The sequence below is a fragment of the Lygodium microphyllum genome, chromosome 20 (genome assembly GCF_053477565.2).
Source record: "Lygodium microphyllum isolate KBCC chromosome 20, Lygodium_microphyllum_v1.1.10, whole genome shotgun sequence".
Taxonomy (NCBI): Eukaryota; Viridiplantae; Streptophyta; class Polypodiopsida; order Schizaeales; family Lygodiaceae; genus Lygodium; species Lygodium microphyllum.
In genome coordinates this window covers 88269289-88292668 of record NC_141154.1, presented here as the reverse complement: position 1 = coordinate 88292668, position 23380 = coordinate 88269289, and the positions used below count along the sequence as shown (strand labels likewise).

At 40.4% G+C, this 23380-nt stretch overlaps 1 protein-coding gene across 1 annotated transcript in view; it reads right to left on the bottom strand.

Annotated features, from left to right (window-relative positions):
• LOC148019117 (DEAD-box ATP-dependent RNA helicase 26-like) overlaps positions 1 to 23380 on the bottom strand; it is a 71872-nt gene that overhangs the window by 37166 nt on the left and 11326 nt on the right. The window contains exon 2 of the mRNA XM_087660625.1: positions 4703 to 4812. Coding sequence (XP_087516751.1) covers positions 4703 to 4812 — 110 coding nt within the window. The remainder of the gene's footprint in view (positions 1 to 4702; positions 4813 to 23380) is intronic.

The window sequence follows — 23380 nt, the reverse complement described above, 5'->3', positions numbered from 1 at the left end:
TGGACCCCTATGTTTTCGGGAGAGACTCAAGGATTGGCGCCTTTGGATTTGGGATAGCAGACCACTTGATGAGCTGGAGTGGAATCCAGGAGAGTGGCTATGGCCGGCCACTGCGATTGCCAAGAAGCCACCGAGATTCCTGGAGTACACTGTCAGGATTGGCAGACACGTACTGATGTAGAAGGATATGGATTGCGTGTCGTGATGTAGCAGGTACTAGGCGAAGCACAGCATCACCGAGCCTTTCCGACGGACTTTCTGGCGCCGCCTATGGGATAGCTGGAGGCCAAGAAGGATATCGTATTTTTTATGGCTGGTGGCACATGGAGGCTTGGCGGTGGAAAGTTGGCTTGCCCAGATACAAAAGGAGGGAGGTTGTAAGCGCTACATACAGCAGTCTCTAGAACCCCCAAAGCACTACCTTTGGTCCTGTAAGGAGGTGCGGCTCGTGTGGAGAGGAGCATGCCGCATCCTTCGCCAAATAGCACCCGACCTTGGATGTATCTTATGGGGAGCTTTCTGCTGGCAAGTAATCACCCACGGCCGCCACCTTCTGTATGAGGCCGGGATACAAAACACGATATTCATTATCGAGACAGGGTCGTATGCAATGGTCAGTTTGGAGACCCTACCTATCCGCCAAGTACTGGAGCCCACAGCAGACCGCTCTGAGGTATGGGAGATCATAGGGAGTTGTATTGGATGGCATATTTGAAAGGCGCGGTGTCAAGAGGCTTTTGGCGGAGAGAGACTTTCAGTACAGGCGACCTTAGCAGAGCTCTGGACCTCCATCATCCACTCCCTCCGCAGCCGATGGGATCAGGTGTAGAGCAAGTCCAAGGCTCGTTAGGAGCTCCGTTGTCAGTTCATGCGCACTTGGGGCGGTCTGGACCTGTTCTTCATGATGCAAGCAAGCAGCCCCAAATAGCAATACACCCCCCTCCATGGCTTCTTGCCCCTATCCCTCCACACCGCCTTGAGAGGCCTGTATACATGATGTAATTGTGACTTTGCATCAGCTCCAGCTAGTCTGTTGAGCATGAGCACTCCATTGTAATCAGGTTTTTTGAGTAATATAATCAACCACATTCTACTTGCAAAAAAAAAAAAAATCAAGTGCATATTTGTGGGGTACAATAGTGAAAGCTGAGGGTACAAATTGTACGATCCTATTTCCAAGAAAGTTTTCGTAATAGAGATGTGGTTTTTAATGAAAAATCAGAATTATCTCTTGCTGGTTATGACACATATCAAACTACAAAAGATGTTTGAAGGGCTATTGCCTATTTCTTTTGGTGATACAACTAGAGCTTCATTAAATGAACAAAATGTTCAACCAACTGCTCCATTAAATAATGCAGAAATTCCACCTATGGATGACCTAAATATTCAACAAGATGTTGAACATGAGGTTCATCAAGAGCATGTACATAATCAAGAGGCTAGATATATACCTAGATGGTACTTGCAAACTCTACAAGACCATAATTAGGAGGCTAGATATAACCTAGATGGTACGTGCAAACTCTACAAGACAGTCATTTGGATGCTCCTCTTGCTAGTCGTACCCAAAGACAAACATGTCTGCATGATCATGCTAATGCTATGGAGTTTGTTATGGCAGCAAACACACTTAATGATGATGAGCATGATTCTTTTGAGGATGCACAACAAAGTGTGCATTGGACGGCAGCAATGCAAGCTGAATATGATTCTATCATAAAGAATTAAACATGGGATTTAGTTATATTGCCTGTTGGAAATAAAGCCATTGGTACTAAATGGGTCCATAAGCTCAAACGAAAAGCGGATGGATCCATTGATAAGTACAAAGCCATTGTAGCAAAAGGCTATGTGCAAAAGAAAGGCATTGATTATGAGGAGACATTTGTTCTTACATCCCGTATGACCACTATCAGGTATATGGGTGCATTGATTGTCCATTATGGTTGGATTGTACACCAGGTTGACATTAAAACTGCATTTTTACATGGGAACCTCATGAAGAAGTGTTTGTTCAACAGCCCCTGGGATTTTGTAGTTAAAGGATCCGAACATTTGGTATGCAAGCTGAAAAAGTCTTTGTATGGTTTGAAACAAGCTCCACAAGCTTGGTATGCCAAGATTGATGCCTTCTTACTTAGTCAAGGGTTCATTAGCAGCCCATCAGAGTTTACTCTTTACGTATAAAAAGAGGGGGAATCCTTGCTGGTTATTTGTCTTTATGTGGATGATCTTCTACTCACAGGGGCACATGCTGATCAAATTTCAGCGTTTAAGAAAAGTTTGCGGCGAACTTTTGATATGGCGGATTTGGGATCTTTGCATTACGATTTGGGCATTCAATTTATTCATGATACCAAAGGCATTGGATTGTCACACTCCAAATATATTAGCAAACTCCTTGAGAGATTCGGCTTCCAAGATTGCAAGCCAGCCAGTAAGCACACCAAGGGAGATTGGACTTAAGCTGTTACATGCTTACAATGATTCTGATTTGGGCTGGAGATATTGATTCTCATCACTCTAGAAGTGGAAATTGTTTCTTTATTGGGTCTTCTTGCATTTCTTGGCTTAGCAAGAAACAATCCATTGTTTCTACATTGTCTTGTGAAGCATGTATATGGCTAAGACGTTTGTTAGCTGATCTTGATGTATCTGTCACAGAGCCTACTCCTTTGTTATTGATAGTCAAAGTGCCATTTCAATGGCACAAAACCCAATGTTTCATTCAGTATTTCTTTATCTTGTATTGATTTAGGTTGAAGTACAGTGAGAAATGGGCTGATCTCCTTCAATCTTCAATACAAATTGCTGTCACAAATGACCAGCACCACTAAGAATCAACTTGCCCCTTGATTAGATTACAATTTGGGCACAAATTTCAAGATCTTGCATGCAGACTGACACACCTTAAAAGAGACACATACAGTAGCAATTTCTCTATTAAATGTCATGAATACACCTATTCCACCTTGCAACATGGTCAAGTTTAAACTCAAAACTTATGTGTGTTACGGTGTTTTGGCAAGTCTTGTTCAATATTTGAGTTCCCCTTAGAAAAATCACCCATAGTGTTTGAAGGAGCTCCAATCCCAATACAGCTGTCATGCAAAGCCCTAATAAAGCCGTTTAGCACAACCCTTTATGGCAGCAAGTCCACCTAAGCTCTCATGGAGCCTATTCCAATACGGCTTTCATGCAAAGCCCTAATAAAGCCATTTAGCACAACCCTTCATGGCAGCAAGTTCTTCTTAGAAGCCTATTCCAATTGAGCCACCCTAACAGAGCATTCAACCATGTGGGGGCTCCCTCTAGTGTCTCTCTCACTCATCAAATACCTATGAGTTCCATGCATGGTTCAGCCCTCCTTCCTTTCCCTTCTCTTTTCCAACAATTCGATCGATTTTCCCAACAATTGTGCCATTGATGAGACATATCCCAATGGAGTGCCTTTATCCATGAGTAGTGTTCTCTCCCTCCCCTTCGACGTTGGGGTGCTTATACTCCCATACCTCCCTTAGGATGACAAAGAAACACAAAATGTCATTTTTAACAACTGGATTCACTTGTGTCCTCTAGTGTGTACCACAAGAAAGCTAGGTAGAAAAGCGTTGACATAATGGCAAAGTACCTTGGGCTTTTTAGCTCCAAACATTCAGATAATGACAAAGTACATTGGACTTCTTAGCCACAAGTAGCCAAAAGGTACACAACAGGCTTAGTCTTCCCTGTTTGAGTAACAATGTCCATGCTTTCACACCTTCCAACTAGGTGAATATGTGCTCAAAGTGGGAGAATCACCAAATTATAATCATTCCATGCCATCCTAGTACATGGCACTCAACAAGCTGCTTCTCGAAATTTGGCAGCTGAAAGGATCCTTGCCGTAAGTGCAGACAGTGGAAAATAAGAATCCTTGACAAAACCAAGCAGACAAGGGACAAAGGCAGAATAACAAAGCCACGAAAAAGGATCAAGTACACCTTTCTCCAATCCTAATGGGGAACACTAGTAAGTAAATAACTCACAGACAAGGAGTTGGAAGCCTGCAGAAAGGCTTCCATTGTTGAAAGCATGGCCATAAGGAAGACTTCTGTCCCAAGAATGAGAGTGCAAATCCATAATGACTTCTAGCTTGTGGAGTCGGTTAGCCAAAACCTATGCTAAAAAAGCAAGCTATAAGAAGCTCACAGCTATCTCATGTTTGCTTGTCTTGTGCCATGATGATGATGGATGAGTCCATGCTTGCAAATTCAGTTGTATCAGCCCACACAACAACATGAAAAAGTCTTTGACAGGCTGGTGGTTGTAGTTAGCTCCAATGGAAAGTGGCTGGAGGGTAGCTAGCCCCCGTGTGTGGCCACCTGCATTGGTTAGTGGGGTGGTTGTTTGATCGATAGTGGCCCATTTCATACTGATCAGCAGCTTTCATGATTAGAGATGATTAGGATGGAATTGTTGAGGGTCTCTCCTCATTGATGGTCATGATATAGTGAATATGATAAATGAGATAAGATGCTAGCAAAATGCTAATATAACAGGCATTTTATAAGATACAAGATAAGATGCTAACAAAATCCTAATACCACAGGCATAACAGAATCATCAATCCCAAAACAAATATTGTCTGGAAACATGAAACCAGAAGTTCTAGCACCACAACTGCATTTAAGATGAGCAACAAAAAAAGAATAAATACCTTTCAGAATTACAGGAAAAGTTGTCTCTTGCACTGTTGTCATTTTCTCATATTTGAGTACAGTATGTAAAGCTTTAATTGAAAGCGGGGAAATTTTAAAACTGTCAAACCTGTAGCATAAAACTGAGTGTTATTATACAATTTGTAGACAGTCTGTACATAATGCATTGGCAACTCCTGCAATTTTACCACTATTCCATGTATACTAGAGGAAAAGGATCTGGAAGGAAAATAGTAGAAGTTAAAAGAGACTCTACACTAAGAGCAGCATTGTACTATGTTTAGAAAACTGCAAGAGTTCTAAGCAATCAGAGTGACCAACAACTGTCTTCGCTAAATGTCAAGCAATGGGAGCATTTGAGCTCTTTCTTTTTGTCTGAATGCTTGCTGATTATAGCTTAGCATGCAGGCAGTTGAAAAGCAAAGATAAAACCACAAAATGTTCAGAAGAAGATGGAGGCCTTGTAGAATAAACAGACCCAATGGAAGATATGCAAGTTTTCACGCATAGATCAGCTCCTAAACGAGCAATTTTGAGGTGCCTCACATGATATATGGAAATAAGGACAATGCACAGCATTGTACTACATTTGGAAAACTGCAAGAGTTCTAAGCAATCATAGTGACCAACAACTAGCTTGCTAAATATCAAGCAACAGGAGCATTCGAGCTCTTTCTTTTCTCTAAATGCTTGCTGATTATAGCCTAGCATATAGGGCAGTTGAACAGCAAAGATAAAACCACAAAATGTTCAACAATTGATGGAGGCCTTGTAGAATAAACAGAAACAATGGAAGACATGCAAGCCTTCACACATAGATGAGCTCCTAAACGAGCAATTTTTGGGTGTCCGCACTGATATATAGAAATAAGAACAATGCACTTATTTTGGCATGTTACAATATATACAAGTGCAACAGGATAGTGGTAAGAAATAAGATCTTGTGAAATTACAATCCACCTCTTCTTAAATAAGAAAACACATGTTGTACATCACTAGGTAAGTTGATCGATCCACTTTCCTGTGTAAAGTCACAAAAACAACTACAGCTTGGGAACATTCCCTATCTACCATGGTTTTAACTTTGCACTGTTAAAAGTTAGAGGTGGCAGATGATCTCTTGTTTCATGGCTAATGTTAAATGATGGCTTTGGAGTGAATGGGGATCCATGAACTCCTCCAGCAAAGATACTTGTACCAATTGTACCCGTTGTACTATGAAAGAAGCAGCTGTTCAGAAATGTCAATTATTCATGTGTCCACAGTACCAATGAAAAGAGCAAAATCCTTCTAGGGGTCAGAAAATTTCTAAATGATCAAGCTCATCCCATGTGTGTCTTTTGCCTATTACAGACCGAGAAACTGTCACCAAACCTAAAAATTGCTTGACTCTACTTGGTTTGGGTTGGATGCTAAACTAAGAATCACTTGTTGCATGCATGAGCATAAGATGTATAAGTGGCCTTGACCATGAGCCCGAACTTGCTGCTCCTCATATGGCACACCATCATCACCAAGGAAGCTTGTGTGGCCAAAGTTGCATCCCCCCCACAAGGATAATTAGCTATCTATTAGAAGCACCAACCCGTAGCTCACACTCCTAATGCAAGGAACTCACCACCCCAAAAGTAAGACCTTGGCATAGTAACAAGGAACAGCCATCCCACACCCCCAAGACATGGAGACACGGTCCAAGATGGATATGCCAAAGGGGACACCAAAATGAGATGGGGGACATCCCTTGTCATGTCCCTAACAGCCGTCCCGCATCCTGGCCATCCACTACCCTGTCTCCTTGTCAAGGACAGCTGATATGGGACGTTTTTTACTAGAGCTTTTTTTTGGTTGGTTTTGGTATTTTGGGCTCTCTCGGTCTTCTTTCAAGAGTTTAACATTATAGTTATCTTTGGTTCCTCACTATTTTGTGTCACACAAACACATACAAAATCACCATACTCTTGTATGAAAAATCAGCCCACATTACATATGCACTTCTACATTGAAAAATACATGTATGTGTGCATGCACATGCATATGGTCTTTGGTAGTACACATTTCACCTACACATCTCCCCACCACATCACATGCATGTGGGGCCAACAAGGTGTCCAATGTCTAAGAATGTTATGGTGAAGTGTGCATTTCAATTTTTATTGAACCTATTAATTGTTGTAATTAAGTGCTTGATTAGGTTTTACCACCCTCTCCAAGAAGGAGAGTTGTTCCCCAAAGACCTTCAATGGTGCACAAGATAGGCTGAAAGCTGACTTTGATTCAATAGTTTGATGTAGCCTATTTGTAAGGCCATTTCACTAACTCATATCAGAGTCGAAAGGCAGCCACTTTCTTGAAGAAAAATGCATTGCAATGGTGGTTTGCACTTCTAATGTAAAATAGAGCACCGTCAATATAAGCAAATGTTTGCTTCTAATTGGTTGGCGAGCACCTTTGAAGTAGATATTACAAGTGCTTGAAATAAGTTGGATGTATCACAATGCAAAAACTTAAAGCAAATGGCAATACAATCAAAAGTTTTGGGGTGCATTACTGCCCATTACTTCTTATCGAGCTTTCCCTCTTCATGAGCAAGTGAAGAAGTATTGTGGGCTTCCTAAAGGAATTAGGGATTTTTGCATAAAGACCACAATGACCAACATGTCACAAGTCATAGAGACGGCAAGTACAACCGATGCTTTGCTGCATGGAAAAGATTCGAGCTTCCAAAATGATGAGAAGGTGGCATCCGAGAAGTTTTCAAAGGCTGAAAGGAGGGTCAAATCTGAAAATAGGGCTAAGAAAAGGCAAAAACAATAAGAAAAAACTTGGAAAACACTTGCACAATGCAAGGAGTTAATGGCTGCAAATAAATGCTTTGTATATAAACAAGAGGGGCACATGGCAAGGGATTGTCCCAATAGGCAGCAAGGTGAAAATAAGAAAATAGGAGGTAAAGTTTCCACGAGGTACTTGGTGGAACTTCAAAATTATTCACCAATGGATGCAGATGGATGGAAGAGGATAACTTGGGATAACTTGGCAAACCAATCTCAATTGTTGCAACTTTACCTAGAAGCCTTTTGGATGGAACCGACTTTAGATCAGGCTCAATCAAGCTTAGTAGAGCTTAGAAGGCCTAGAGCATTGCCTAATGCTCAAGGGCATTGCCTAATACTCAAGGGGAAGATAGCACTTTCTTTTCTCTAGTGATGGACAACTCTATTATATTGTGGATCTCTAAGTGTATTCAACATGCATCCAAGGCATTGTTTGCTAACAATATGTTTCCCAAGAGATCACAAGTTAGTATACTAGTCACTATAGTTGGTATGCAAATGGGTATGGTTTTCACTGCAGCTCTGAAATTGTACATTTGCATTAATGTACGATCATTATGTTGAGATGTCAAGCTTTACATGAGCTGGCATCTACTACATGCCTTGGTAATGTAGCAAGATATTACTCATTGGTATGTTAGGTGACCGACATAAGGATACACTAGTGATTCTACAACTGGACTACACCCACATAGTCTACCCTTGGTTATGGCACAATTATTGTGCCACATCTTTTTTTCTAAGCAGGCTCACACTTAGTGACCGCGTGTACATATATTAGTTTTATATTATGTTGTAGACTTAGTTCGTTTGTGTGGAAGAAGAAGAAAAAAGAAAAAGAAGATTTCAGCCCTATCTCTCTATGTGCTCAAGCCTCCATTGTTTTGTGTATATACTATTGGTTTCTTCACCTCTCTCCCCTCTTATCCATTTTCATCGTATCAAAGTTGGCCCATGGATCCACAGAGCTTGGTTAAAAGCTGAGGTGAAGGCATTGAAGCACGAAAGCAAGCAAGCAAATATGTAAAAAGCTCTTCCACCTTGCTCAATTTGCCTTGGATTATAGCCGCAAGAGACTCCTGAGGCAACAAGGCTACAGTCTTTGATTGCAATGAAACTTGGTGAGCAGGAAGAACAAGGTATATATTGCATATCAACCCTTTAAGGCTGTCCCACTATGATTTTTTGCATCTAAGGTCATTTCAGCCTCCATTTTAAACCTACAAGTGGTCCCACAACAATTTTTGGATATACTATAGTTTCAATTGCATTGGTCGTTTACAAGTATATAGATTACAAATTTCGAATTAGTAAGATTTTAAGTGTTTGTTGGGTTGCAAATACAAAAGGCATCTACATACAGATTACAAATTCCAATTGTTGTTGTGCAATCAGTGAAAAAGGTTGCATGATTAGTTGTGGTGCACTTGGTATTAGCTTGCTTATTACAGACTGCAATGTTTTGCAAGTGTTTGTTTTGTCACAATATCTAACAACTTCAACCAGATTGTCTACAAGAAGCTTGATTAGAACAATTATCCTACATGGAAGTTTAGGATAATAAATTTCTTAAAGGACAAAGGTGTTTGGAATTATATTGAAGGAGACATGGCAATGGCACCCGAAGTTCCTGTGCAAAATGCTACTGCAAAATAGGTAAAGGCTAGGAAAGATTGAGAGTAGACACAGAGTAGAGTCATATATTGGCTATCTGTCAATGTCACAAATAACATGATATGGGCTACTTGTAGGAATCTAATACCCCCACTATTGCATGGAAGAATCTAGCAAGGTTGTTCGAAGTAAACACAAAGGCTAGAAAGCTGCAAGTCAAGTCGGCACTTAACCAAGTAAAAAGAAGAAACCTATCTATTAATGATTATGTCTTGAAGATCAAGAGTATTGTGGAAGCTCTTGGATCTATCAATGTGGTAGTTGATGATATTGATATTAGGCGTGCATACTTAGATGGACTTGGAGATGGATGCAAGAGCTTCAGGTCATCTATGAATACGAGAGATTATATCCTTGCTTTTGCAAACTTAATTTCTATACCGATACTTAAGGAGAAGAACCTTGACTTAGATTCCTCTTCTTCTCAAAGCATAAATAAGTCTAATCATGTGATTTACTCTACTAGCAAAGGTAGAGGTTGCGGTACAGGCCAAGGTGGTGATTGTGGTCAAAGTTATGATGCACAGCAGAATAAAGAAGGGCAATCTCAAGGAAGGGGAAGCCAAAGAGGCCAAGTTGCAAATTCTAATGGGCAACTAAATTCTAGTATTAGCAAGGAATACTGGCATTATGGTTAGAAATGCCACATTCCTAAAAATTACTTTAAAAAGAAGGTTGAAAGTAGAAACCGGAAAAAGCAGCAAGGCAATTATACATCCAATAGCAAAAACAATGATGACAAACTGAGCAATTATTTGTAATACAGCAATTTATGAATACTATGACTATTGATGGTTCATCAAAGAATGATGTATGGTATGTAGACTTAGGTATCTTTAACCACATGAAAAGCATGGCTTCTCTTAGAGAGTAGTTTAGAGATACATCTCATAGAGAGTAGTTTAGAGATGCATAATCGAGAGTCTCCATGCTATGTGGAGGTAGGGGATGATACAACTCATCCCATTACTCATGTTGGAAATGTTCACTTGACTATGCAAGATAATAAAACTAAGTACTTGGCTAATGAGTTGCATGTAACAAATATTACAAAAATTTTGATTTCTATTAGTCAAATGGTAAAACAAGGATTACAAGTTTGATTCACCTTTGATGGTTGTTATATAGAAGTTCCTAAAAATGATTGTCGGTTGATTGCAAAAGGGAAATGTGCTAGTAGACTGTTTACTCTTGATGTAAGTCTGTCTGAAATGTTTGCACAAGCTTCATGTGTTGCGGCTAATATTAAAATTTAACATCAAAAAACTTGTCATGTGAATGTGCATCAACTAAAAGAAATGCAATCAAAAAAAAAAATCGTGGATGCCACTTGAATTGATATATTCTAATGTGTGGAATCCCACAAAGGCTGCAACTTAAATGGTTGCAAGTATTATGTTTCCTTCGTTGATGATTACACTCGGAAAGTATAGGTTTACTTTATGCAGAAGAAAAGTGAGTTGTTCACTCACTTTAAAAGCTTTAGGGATCTGGTTGAGAAGGGGGCAAGATTGCATATTAAATGCCTAAGATCGGATTGAGAGGAGAATATCTCTCCAACGTGTTTTTTGATTTCTTACAAAAAAATGGTATACAGAGTCAGTATACATAAAGATATACTTCACAACAAAATGGAGTTGTTGAGTGAAAAAACAAGCATATTGCAAAAGTGACTCAAGCATTGATGTTAGAAAGAAACTTGCCTCATTACTATTAGGCTAAAGCAATTGCTACTATTGTATACATTATAAATAAGACACCCACTACTATTATACATGGTATGACACCCAAAGAGAAATTTATAGATAGAAAGTCAAATTTGTCCTATCTAAAAGTATTTGGATATATTGCTTATGTGCAATTTCCTGATGAGTTACGCAGTAAATTGGATTTCAAAGTAGAAAAATGTGTATTTGTGGAATATTCTCTTGAGCAGAAAGAATATAGATATTATAACCCTGTTACACGTGAGTTGAGAGTTAACAGGGATGTTTTTTAGGAAATGAGTACCAGGTATAGTAATGTGTAGAATGTACTTGGGGCTAATAAGCATGAGTGTAGCTATGCAAAAAACAGGTCGGCAATTAGACGTTACTCCACCAAGTACATCACAAATGTCAAGAACTCATATTGATGTTAATTCAAATGGCTCTGAGCAGAGCTTGGATGAGGAGTTAGGGGTTCCGTCAATTAAAACACCTGGTGTGCATAACACACAAAGAGGATACTAAAGCACCTAGTAGTTGTCCAAGTCCACACAGATCAAGCAGAGTAAGAAAGCCGACGTAGCCATTAATATATGATAGCTATGTAACTCATCACTATGCATACATGGCCAAGATTGTGCAAAATATGGAAGCCACTTGTGGGTAATGAGTATTGGGATCGTGCTATGGATGAAGAAATGGTTGCCCTTAAGGACAATGACACATGGGAGATGATGCCTTTACGTAAAGGCAAGAAAGCTATTGGCTACAAATGGGTTTACAAGGTCAAGCATAAGCTAGATAGATCTATTGAGCGCTATAAGATATGACTAGTTACCAAAAGATAAGCGCTGACTCATGGTATTCATTATGAGGAGACTTTTGCTCTAGTGGCTAAAATAGCCACTATAAGGATTCTCATAGCAATGGCTATATCAAATGGTTGGATCACGCATCAAATGGACGTTAAGAATGCCTACTTACAAGGGGAGTTGCAAGAGGAAGTTTACATGGAGCAACCACCTAATGGGGTCTGTCGAGCTAAAATTGCATTAGCTTGACTTAAACAGCCCAAAACATGCTTAATTAATGAAGAAAACTGTTTACTTTAAAAAGAAATGGAATCCTAGAAAGTTTTTGTATCCCACATGCAAAACCCTAATTTGGGTGCCCCAAACTTTCTATAAATAGACATGCAGCCCACCACTCTCCCTAATCTCATTTTTGCATATTTCAGGTCTTTCAACTTGCTGCCCACACCTCGGACGCAAAGGACATCAAGCTGGCCATTGTTGTTTACAACAGTCTGGCGTCCGTTTCCAACCTACCACACACTATTCGGAGCTGATTTCAGCCTGCTAACTATTACTATTGTTTTCCCTGCTATCACCAGCCTGCCACATCATCTACCAGCCTGTGTTTGCTGTCTACAGAGTTGTCGTCTTCTCCTGCAATGTACAGTATTTACTCTCTGCATAGTGTGTTTGCTGCATGAGCATTGTATATTCACCAGTCATTCATTTCATTATTATCTATGTTCATTGTCTTTGAAATACCCTAATCCTAACTTTGTTCTGTGTTATGGGTTTGTGCTTTGTTGTGTGATTGGTATTGTGTTTTAGTGTTTAGAGCATCTCGTCACATGGAATCATAGCCAAGTTCTCTTTGAGAAACCTTGGGCTTGATCACAGAGCTCATTCACAGAAGCAATAACAACAAAAGGTTCAAATGACTTCAAACACCGACACACCACTCTAGACTCCACAGCCAAGCATGTCAAGAAACAAGTAGGAGTGGGCCTCCCAACTTGCCCCTGCTAGATCTGGCGTGGGTGGAGAAACTTCGGACTATCATGGAGTCCATCAACTGTACGAGCTTTCAGCCGCCGCTGAGTATGATCTCATCCTTATACATAGGGCTCAGCAATAGATTGAAGGTAAGCTTGAGTTTTCCTCCTTTAGATTTGGTGCATAGAGCTATTGACCATGCAAGTACGACAGAATCTTCACTTCAAACTGGCCATCCTCAAGTGGAAACTTGCACGAATTACATACCACTTTCATCTTACTTCTTTTCTCTAGTGCCAAGTATGCATAATCTTGTTTTTGATTCTATGCTATATGATTCTTCTATTCCTCATGGTTCCGAAGATCCTCTTAAAGAAGATATAATACATAACATCTTTTGGTTTGGAAGTAATGAGGAAGATAGATATTCCTTTGAAAACTCCAAACAAGGTAAGAAAAAGAAGCAAGAGCTTATAACTTGTTTTTTATTCTATGCTATATGATTCTTCTATTCCTCATGGTTCCGGAGATCCTCTTGAAGAAGGGATAATACATAACATCTTTTGGTTTGGAAGTAATGAGGAAGATAGATATTCCTTTGAAAACTCCAAACAAGGTAAGAAACAGAAGCAAGAGCTTGTAAATATCCCTTCTCTTCCTTTTCCTTCAAAAAATTTTGTTTCCCATGGTCATACTAGAGTAGGTGCATCTCATTTTGTTGCATTTAATGGACAAAAGGAACCAATGATGTTTCCCACATTTGCATCCATCACAAATCCATTCGGGCTCTCACCCATCCCTGGGGGGGGGTGGTTCCTCCTCCATTAGGCACAGCCTTTAGGACTCCTTTCTTCTATTCGAGTGGTGTACCCATGATATGCATCCATCACAAATCCATTTGGGCTCTCACCCATCCCTCCCTCATCTTCCACTACATATTCCTTTCAGTCTCCATTAAGTGCACCTATATATTCACCACACCCAACACCAGGGGGAGGGGAGAGGTCCTCCATTAGGCACAGCCTTTAGGACTCCTTTCTCCTATTCAAGTAATATACCCGTGATTTCCCCCACACGCACTTTTGAGTTTCCCCCCTCCAATGCATTCTTCAAGTGTGGATCATTTGGTACCACAATTTGCCTCTATGGCTTTACCTAGAAGATAAGAAAAAGAAGCAAGAACTTGTAAGTATCCCTTCTCTTCCTTTTCCTTCAAATAATTTTATTTCTCATGGTCATACTAGAGTAGGTTCATCTCATTTTGTTGCATTTAATGGACAAAAGGAACCAATGATGTTTCCCACATCTGCATCCATCACAAATCCATTCATCCCTCCCTCATCTTCCGCTACATATTCCTTTCAATCTCCATTAAGTGCACCTATATATTCACCACACGCCACACTTGGAAGGGGGGGTTTCCTCCATTAGGCACAACCTTTAGGACTCCTTTCTCCTATTCAGGTAGTGTACTCGAGATTTCCCCCACACACACTTTTGAGTTTTCCCCCACCAGTGCATTCTTCGAGTGTGGATCATTTGGTACCACAATTTGCCTCTATGGCTTTACCTAGAAGGTAAGAAAAAGAAGCAAGAACTTGTAAGTATCCCTTCTTTTCCTTTTCCTTCAAATAATCTTATTTCTCATGGTCATACTAGAGTAGGTTCATCTCATTTTGTTGCATTTAATGGACAAAAGGAACCAATGATGTTTCCCACATCTGCATCCATCACAAATCCATTTGGGCTCTCACCCATTCCTCCCTCATCTTCCGCTACATATTCCTTTAGTCTCCATTAAGTGCACCTATATATTCACCACACACCACACCGGGAGGGGGGCCTCCATTAGGCACAGCCTTTAGGACTCCTTTCTCCTATTTGGGTGGTGTACTTGCGATTTCCCCATACACACTTTTGAGTTTTTCCCCTCCAGTGCATTGTTCGAGTATGGATCATTTGGTACCACAATTTGCCTCTATGGCATTACCTAGAGGACCACTTGGTCATTCTGTTGTGCCCAAGCCAACTCCTAGATAAGGCTACCGTATCCCATTGCCATCACCTCTACATTTGGCACCTTATGGAAACACTTTTATTCCAATGCCTCCGTATAGCAATCAGCACTCTTTGGGCATCAACAGCCCACTACATTACACTTATCCCCCTCCACCAACACCTCATGGTTCTAGCTCCTCATCTACCAAGAACTCATTCAATAACAAGACTTGTTTCAACGCGTCTAACTACACCACCTAGTCTAATTTTATTGAGACATGTCCTAGACTTCCAGAACCTATGGGATCTTATGCACGGTTTGAAACCCCAACCCAATCCTGCACTTGTTACATATGAGATCATCTACTCATGGAAGGCTCGTAATGCCTCCGCTATAGTTGAGAGCTAATGTAGGGCTTACTACCTAAGTTTCATTCTCAGCTTTAGCATTTCAACTTAGCGTCTGAGCATTGGACACACTTGACTCACCGCTATGCAGCTCGAGATAGGACCCGACCGTTGCATTAATCTTGACCATGAGCATCAGATTTTCACCATTAATGATAAGGATGACCTTAAGGACAAGTTGTCTATGTATCGCCGACTCCTCGATGAGTTCTCTACGACGGGGGCAATTAAGTTCCCTAGCGACCAGGTCACACTATTCCTAAACAAGCTGCCAAATTATACTTTTGTGCAGCAGGTTATCTCACAACCCACTATGCTCACATTCTATGAATTTGAATGTCAGCTCTTGCAATATGCTAGGCGGTTCAATCGGTTTCACATGGCATCTCCTGTCGTGGAGGCCCTTGTTGCCACTTCTCAGAAGGGACAACAAGGGAAGGGTAAGAAACCTCAAAATTCCACTCAAACCTCATCTAGTGAGACCCAAGAGAATAGTCAATCCTCTCTTAAACCAAGGTGGCAGAATGCACCTAAGAAGAATAGATATTGTTAACATTATTAGAAGGTTGGCCATTTTGATGACGAGTGTTGATCAAAGGCAAGAGGCACACAGCTAAAATCCAGGTCTTAGACCCCCGCACCCTAGCAGGGTACCCCCCAACAAGGGAAGTAGGGTGGTAGCAAACTGTGACATTAAAAGTGACATTTAATGTAACATTAAGGTAAATCTAGGGGAACATGCACGAGAATGACCGTCCGGGCTCTTGGGCGCCCGAACGGGGTTAAGGGGAGCCTAGAGAGTAAGAGAGTCCAAAAATAGTAGGACTTACCAAAAGTGGACGGCTGGCAGAGGAAACGGGGAGAGAGGTGCCAACACTTATCTAGGCGTGGTTGGGAGGAGAATAATCACTCGTGCTCACCGATCTGGACTGAAAATTTTCTCTTCTGGCTTCATCGTTTTCTGTCTTGGCCTGAGTCATCTTTCATTGGTATCAGAGCCTATGGTTCAACGGACAGATCCGTCATCCACCAGGTCGTCAGTCATCTGCCAAGTCGTCAGTTATTCGCTAGGTCGCGCGTCACCCGTCATAGATGAGTACTGGCCGAAAAGAGACGCCGTGAAAGCGTGACGGGCCGTAAAGAAAAAAAAAAAAGATGAGACGTGCCACGTCACGTAAATGTGACACGTTACGGGCAGAAAAAATGTTCAGGCGAAACGACCAGGCGTGTGGTCGTGAGGTGAAACGTGACACGACTGTTGTCACGACTGCTATGAGATGGAGGCAAAACGTGAAACATGACACGACTGTTGCCACGACTGCTGTGAGACGGACATGACACGACTGTTGTCACGACTGCTGTGAGAGGGACAGAAAAATGTCATGGAACGGACAGAAAAATGTCATACACGACTGAAGTCAGGAAATTGAATTTCCAGCATGACTGCTTCACTGCTCTAGTCCGGGAAGATAAAATTTGTTCCTTACTCTTCGGGTTTCTTTCCAAACCAGCAACCACTGCCTGCCATTAAAATCAGGGAAGTACTTTACTTTGTATGCAAATTTCTTATCTTTGCTTTCCAATTCCAGTGTATTAATGGCAGAAAAAGGGAAAGAAAGGGTAATGGAAAGCTCTAGTTCTGGGGACCAACCTATGGTAGATCCCCATGAACCAGAAATACAAGAAGAACAATGGGAAGAATTTTTTGCTACACGAGAGCAATTCGATGATCTTACTGCTCGTGTGCAAGCTCAGGGGGTTCAAATGGAATTTTTAACTCAAACACTCACTGAAATAAAATCTCAATTAACTTTATTGTTGGAAAGAGATAAAAATAAGCTAGAAACCTCGGATGTCCCATCTTCATCGAAAGATTTAGATGTGACTATGCGAGATCCTAAGGAACCCCAACCTTACCATAAATTGAGGGATAATCCAGTTCTAAAGGATATGAAACCACCTCAATTTTACGGGGAGGAAAAAGATAGGAATAAAGACACAATCTTTAATTTCCTCCAAAAATGAAAAGATTTACATAAACTAAAAAATACCCCACCACATCTCCAAGCACTGGAGGCTAGTTTAACTTTGGGGCCCAAAGCATATAAGTGGTGGCGAACTTTAAAGGAGGCGAATAAAATACCTGAAACCTGGGCTCAATTTGAATCCGTCTTTTTGAAAGAATTTCTTCCTGAAAATGAAATGGAAAGAAATTGGGAAGATTGGGATTATGTCAGACAAAAGGGAAGACCCCTGCTAACATATCTGGAGGAATATCGTGAGATAATCCTCAAATTGGAAGGAATAGATGAATTCCAAAAAACAAGAGAATTCATTAGGGGACTAGATAAAGCCTGTAAAAAGGAAGTAAAACGGAGTTTACCTAAGACGCTGGAAGAGGCAATTAAATTTGCATTAATTCATGAAGATAGTATGCGCCCAGGTACACTCACTAGTCTCACTGATACGGAGCCCAAGTCTAAGGAATTGGAAACCTCAAAATTTGTCGGCAAATTTAAAAGGAAAATGCCATTCTTTAAGGGTAAAAAACAACCTTTTGAAAAGAAACCATATATGAGGCCAAAGTTAAATCCTGATGACTTTGATAAGGCCAAAAAAGAAAAGTTGTGTTTCAATTGCCTATCCCCTAACCATGCTGCTTGGAATTGCCCTCAAAAGAAAAAGGGGAAAGACAAAGAAAAGGATAAGGACAAGGGCAAGGGAAAAGAGAAACAAATCCATGTAGTGCAGACCTTAGAATTAAAGGGCCATGAAAAGTACAAATCTTTAGAGGTCTTGCACATGGATGTACAACATAAGTGTTGTATGTCAACTTCTATGTGGCAGCCTACTTTTGGGCCACATAATATGCACTTGTCAAAAATTTGAAACTTCCCCAACAAAAGAGTGGGCATCAATATGTTGTTCGTATGATGCAAGGCCAAGACAATAAAATATGGGATACAATGGTATCTAATTTGGAAATTGAGATTCAAGGATATAAAGATAAACTTGATTTCCAAATAATGAACATGGAAAGAGCTGATATTGCTCTAGGGAGGGAGTGGCTATGGGGATTGGAACCATCCTTAAAACGTAGTTACCATCATAATACACTGGAATTTGAAAGGGATGGTAAGACTTTTGTCATTCAAGGTGAACATGAAGTATCTGATAATCCTTTGCTGTGTTCTACTGAAGTTCAGAAGCTGATAAAGAAGGAAGTTTGTGAGGTATATATGTTATGGTCTCTTCCTGTACAGAACACTTTTACTTTCTGTAATATAAAGCAACAATTTTCTTATGTTTGTGAGTTGAACGTTAATAATGAATTAAGTAATTTGTTAGATGATTTTAAAGATGTGTTTCCTTCTGATTTACCAAGTGGCCTTCCACCAGATAGGGGTGATATAAATCACCCAATTGATATAAATAAGGATATACATCCTATTTCTAAACCACCGTATAGGTTAAGCGAAACACAGCATCAAGAAGTTGAAAGACAAATTAAGGATTACCTGAATAAAGGGTTTATTCAACCCAGTAATTTACCTTGGGCTTCACCAATTTTATTGGTAAAGAAAAAAGACGGTTCTATGCGACTTTGTGTTGACTATAGAGCACTTAATAAAATAACGGTGAAAAATAAATTTCCTATGCCCAGAATGGAAGATCTTTTTGATCAATTACAAGGGGCAAAATTCTTCACAAAGATAGATTTAAGATCAGGTTATCACCAAGTAAGAATTAAAGCACAAGATGTTTCCAAGACAGCATTTCGTACTAGATACGGGCATTATGATTTTTTGGTGATGCCTTTTGGCCTCACTAATGCACCAGATACTTTTATGAAGCTGATGAATAGTGTTTTACGGCCCTATCTAGGACATTTTGTAGTAGTCTTCTTGGATGATATCTTGATCTTTAGTAAATCAAGAGAAGAACATTTGGAACACTTACAATTAGTATTCCAACTGTTAAGAACGCATTCCCTTTATGCAAAGAAAACTAAATGTGAATTCTTTGCACAAGAGGTCAAATATTTGGGACATATTATCTCGAAAGAGGGAATCAACATGGATCCAGAAAAAGTAAGGGCAATTATTGAATGGCCACCTTTAAGAAATCTGGAAGAGCTGCAGATCTTCCTAGGTTTATCTGGATTTTATCGTAGATTCATTCAAGATTATACCAAAATAGCTATTCCAATGACAGACCAACTTAAAGGGAAAGGAAAAAGTTTTAATTGGGAAACAGACCAAAATGAAAGTTTTCAAAAACTTAAGGTAGCTATTGCTACAGCTCCAGTACTATTAATAGTGGATCCCAATAAACCATTTGCGGTTGAAGCTGATGCCAGTGATAAGGCAATAGGTGCGGTCTTATTACAAGAAGGTCGACCAGTTGCTTTTGAAAGCAAGAAATTAGACCGTGCAAAACAGAATTATTCTGTTTATGAGAGGGAGCTGTATGCAATAGTACATGCAATGAAGAAATGGAGGCACTATTTGTATGGTGCCAAACTTTTGATTTTATCGGATCATGAAAGCATTAAGTGGCTTAATGATCAACCGGATTTACACGGGCGTAAAGCCAGATGGGCCGAACTCCTCCAAGAGTTAACTATGAGATAAGATATAGAAAAGGAAAGTATAATATAGTAGCTGATGTACTCAGCAGAATGCCCATCATTAATGAATTGAGTTTTACTCAGTTCACTTCCAACTTGCTTGAATCCTTAAAAGGGAAATGCCAGGTTGATCCGGCATATTCCAACATATGGGAAGCAATAAAAAATGGGGATCCAAATGAAAGTGCTTCTACTGAGGAAGGAATATCTGAGGATGTTCAACAAGGAAATGGAGCATCAGGGGTTGCTCAAACTGGATTCAAGTGGAAGAATTTTACCATTGATAATGGTTATTTACTCTACAAGGGTAGGGTATGTGTCCCGAAAGATATAGAAATAAGGCGCCAGATACTCTTTGAGTGTCATGATACCCCTAGCGCGGGACATCCAAGAGTTAATAAGACTTATAGTCTTATTAAAAGGCAGTTCTATTGGCCTGGAATGAATAAGGACGTCCTTGACTATGTGGTCAAATGTAATAAATGCCAGGTTAATAAAGCTGAAAGATTAAAAATGGGAGCACTTCTCCATCCACTAGAAATTCCTTCGGGAAAATGGGAGAGTATCTCCATGGACTTTATTGTTGCTTTACCTAGAACACAGAGGGGGCACGACTCTGTGTGGGTGATTGTGGATAGGTTAACCAAAATGGCTAGGTTCATTCCAACTTCAACTGATGTTAAAACACCAGAATTGGCTAGATTGTTCGTAGAGAACATATACCGATTGTATGGCCTTCCGGCAAATATAGTTTCTCATCGGGATAGAAAATTTGATAGCCATTTTTGGCGTGCGGTATTTAGGAAATTGGATACTAAACTTAGCATGAGTACGGCGGATCATCCGCAAACAGATGGGCAAACTGAAAGGGTTAACCAAATTCTTGAAGATATACTTAGGGCATATGTAAGTAAAAGGCAAACTAATTGGGAAGAGTATTTACCGATAGCAGAGTTTGCATATAACAGTGCCAAGCACTCTTCCACTGGATATAGTCCATTTATGTTAATGTATGGGTTTCAGCCCAGAGCTCCTTTTGCAGTAGAACTGCATAAGGAAAAGGTTCAGGCAGCTAAAGACTTTTTGGAGGATATGAATAGTATGTTAAAATTTGCTCAAGAAAATATTAAAAAAGCTCAAAATCGAGCTAGAGCATATGCAGATCCTCACCGAAGAGACATCTCCTTTGAAGAAGGAGAATTGGTCTATCTTAAGGTGCCTGAACAAGCTAAAACTATGAAAAAGGGACAATGTCCAAAGCTTTCACCAAGGTATTGTGGTCCTTTCATAATACTTAAAAAGGTGGGAGAATTGGCTTACAAGCTCCAACTACCTGCTGGTAGTAAAATACATCCAGTTTTTCATGAAAGTAAATTAAGGAAGAAGCTGGATGATTTGGATAATCTAATCTTAAATGATGATATTGAGGAGCTATTCAATGACTAATCTAATCCACATGAACCAGAAAAAATATTAAATGTTCGTAATAGACGAACAAGGAATACTATTTATCAAGAATGTTTGGTTAAGTGGAAAGATTGTTCAGAAGAAAGCTCAACATGGGAGCGAGTAAGTACTTTAAAGAAAAGGTTTCCCGATTTACAGTTAGACCTTCCAAGTATCGTTTTCGAGGACGAAACCGATTCTTAAGAGGAAGGAAATGTGACATTAATGTGACATTAAAAGTGACATTTAATGTAACGTTAAGGTAAATCTAGGGGAACATGCACGAGAATGACCGTCCGGGCTCTTGGGCGCCCGAACGGGGTTAAGGGAAGCCTAGAGAGTAAGAGAGTCCAAAAATAGTAGGACTCACCAAAAGTGGACGGCTGGCAGAGGAAACGGGGAGAGAGGTGCCAGCACTTATCTAGGCGTGGTTGGGAGGAGAATAATCACTCGTGCTCACCGATCTGGACTGAAAATTTTCTCTTCTGGCTTCCTCGTTTTCTGTCTTGGCCTGAGTCATCTTTCACAAACAATCTCAAGGGCCGTGGAAAGCTTAGTCTCACATTGCCACCGGTCAGCCATCACAATCGACAATGTTCTCAACACCAAAGGGCTTGTCTGACTAGTTTGTAGAGACCCACATTGTCTCTTTAGAGGCATTAGATGTGAGGTTGGTCCATATCTATGAGCTCTCTTCCGAGAAGATACTCACAAAGGCCCACTTGTCACAACCAAGCACTTCTGCTCCTGCATGGATTGTGGACAGTGAAGCTTCTCATCACATGACCCCTATAGATGACATTTTTCTCACCAAAGATCCTACAACTAGGAGAGTCAAAGTAGGGAACAACTCCTCGTCAAGATCCAAGCATGTGGTCGCATCAATTTTGCCACTGATTGAGGGTCAAAATCGCACTACGCTGGACAACATTTATCATGTCTCCCAGCTTGGGCTGAGAACTTATTTTCTATTCAACAGCTTTGTCAATTGAGGCAAGCAGTCTTCTTTATATCAACCACAATCAAAGTCATTGATGGCACGATTGGTTTAGTAGTTGCTCACAACAAGGCATCGAGATATGACTCTCTTTATGAATTGTCACATTGCCAAATGGTGTTCCCCGCCTGAAGCTATCTCGAGAGGTCAGTAAAGCATGTCAACTAGGTAAGCAACACTGTACCCCATTTCCACAGCAGTCCACTCATACAGCTAAGGCTCCATTAAGATTGATTTACGTTGATCTTTTTGGCCCACCCCCACTGCCACCTTAAATGGCACGCTTTACTTTTCTTTGAGAGTGGATGATTTCTCTCGACACATGTGGGTGTACTTTCTCAAGCACAAGTCTGATGCTTTCACCTATTTCAGTGCTTGGGTATTGTTGATTCATAACCAAACTAGACATCGTATAGGTACCATGAGGAGTGATAGCGGTGGCAAGTTTATCCCCCACAAGTTTTCTAAGTTTCTATAAGAGCATGGCATTTCTCAAAAGTTCACCTCTACCAACTCACCTTCCCAAATGGAATCGAACAGTTTTGAACATGGCATACTTTATGTTGTTCGTAGAAGAGATTCCCGATCGTCTCTAGCCGAATAGTTGACAAGAGGCTATCCAAGACCCTCTGTGGTGTGAGGCCATGGAGAGAACCTAGATAGCATTGACCAAAATGAGACTTGGACCTTGGTGAATCCTCCTAGTCACAAGAAGATCATTGAGACGAAGTCAATTTTTAGCACCAAGCTAAAGGTTGAAGGAACTCTAGACAAGTACAACGCTCACCTTGTAGTACAAGGTTTTCACCAAAAGCAAGGTATTGATTATAAGGAGACCTTCACACCCGCTGCTCGAATGACATCTTTCCATCTGCTAGTTGCGCTTGCTACTCACCGCGGTTGGCCGCTATACTAAATGGATGTCAAGAGTGCTTTTCTGAATGGTTTTTTGGAGGAAGAAATCTATGTGGAGCAACCACCCGGGTTTCCTTCTACAAACCATTTGGATAAGGTATTCTGTTTGCGAAAAGCTCTTTATAGGCTAAAGCAAGCTCTGAATTCTTGGTTCTAGAGGATAGACAAGTTCTTGCAAACTCATGGATACCATTCTAAACCCTTGATCCACATCTCTAAGTGCACATCACATGCGCAAGGGTCAGCTATATCCTATTGTACGTCTATGACTTACTTATCACC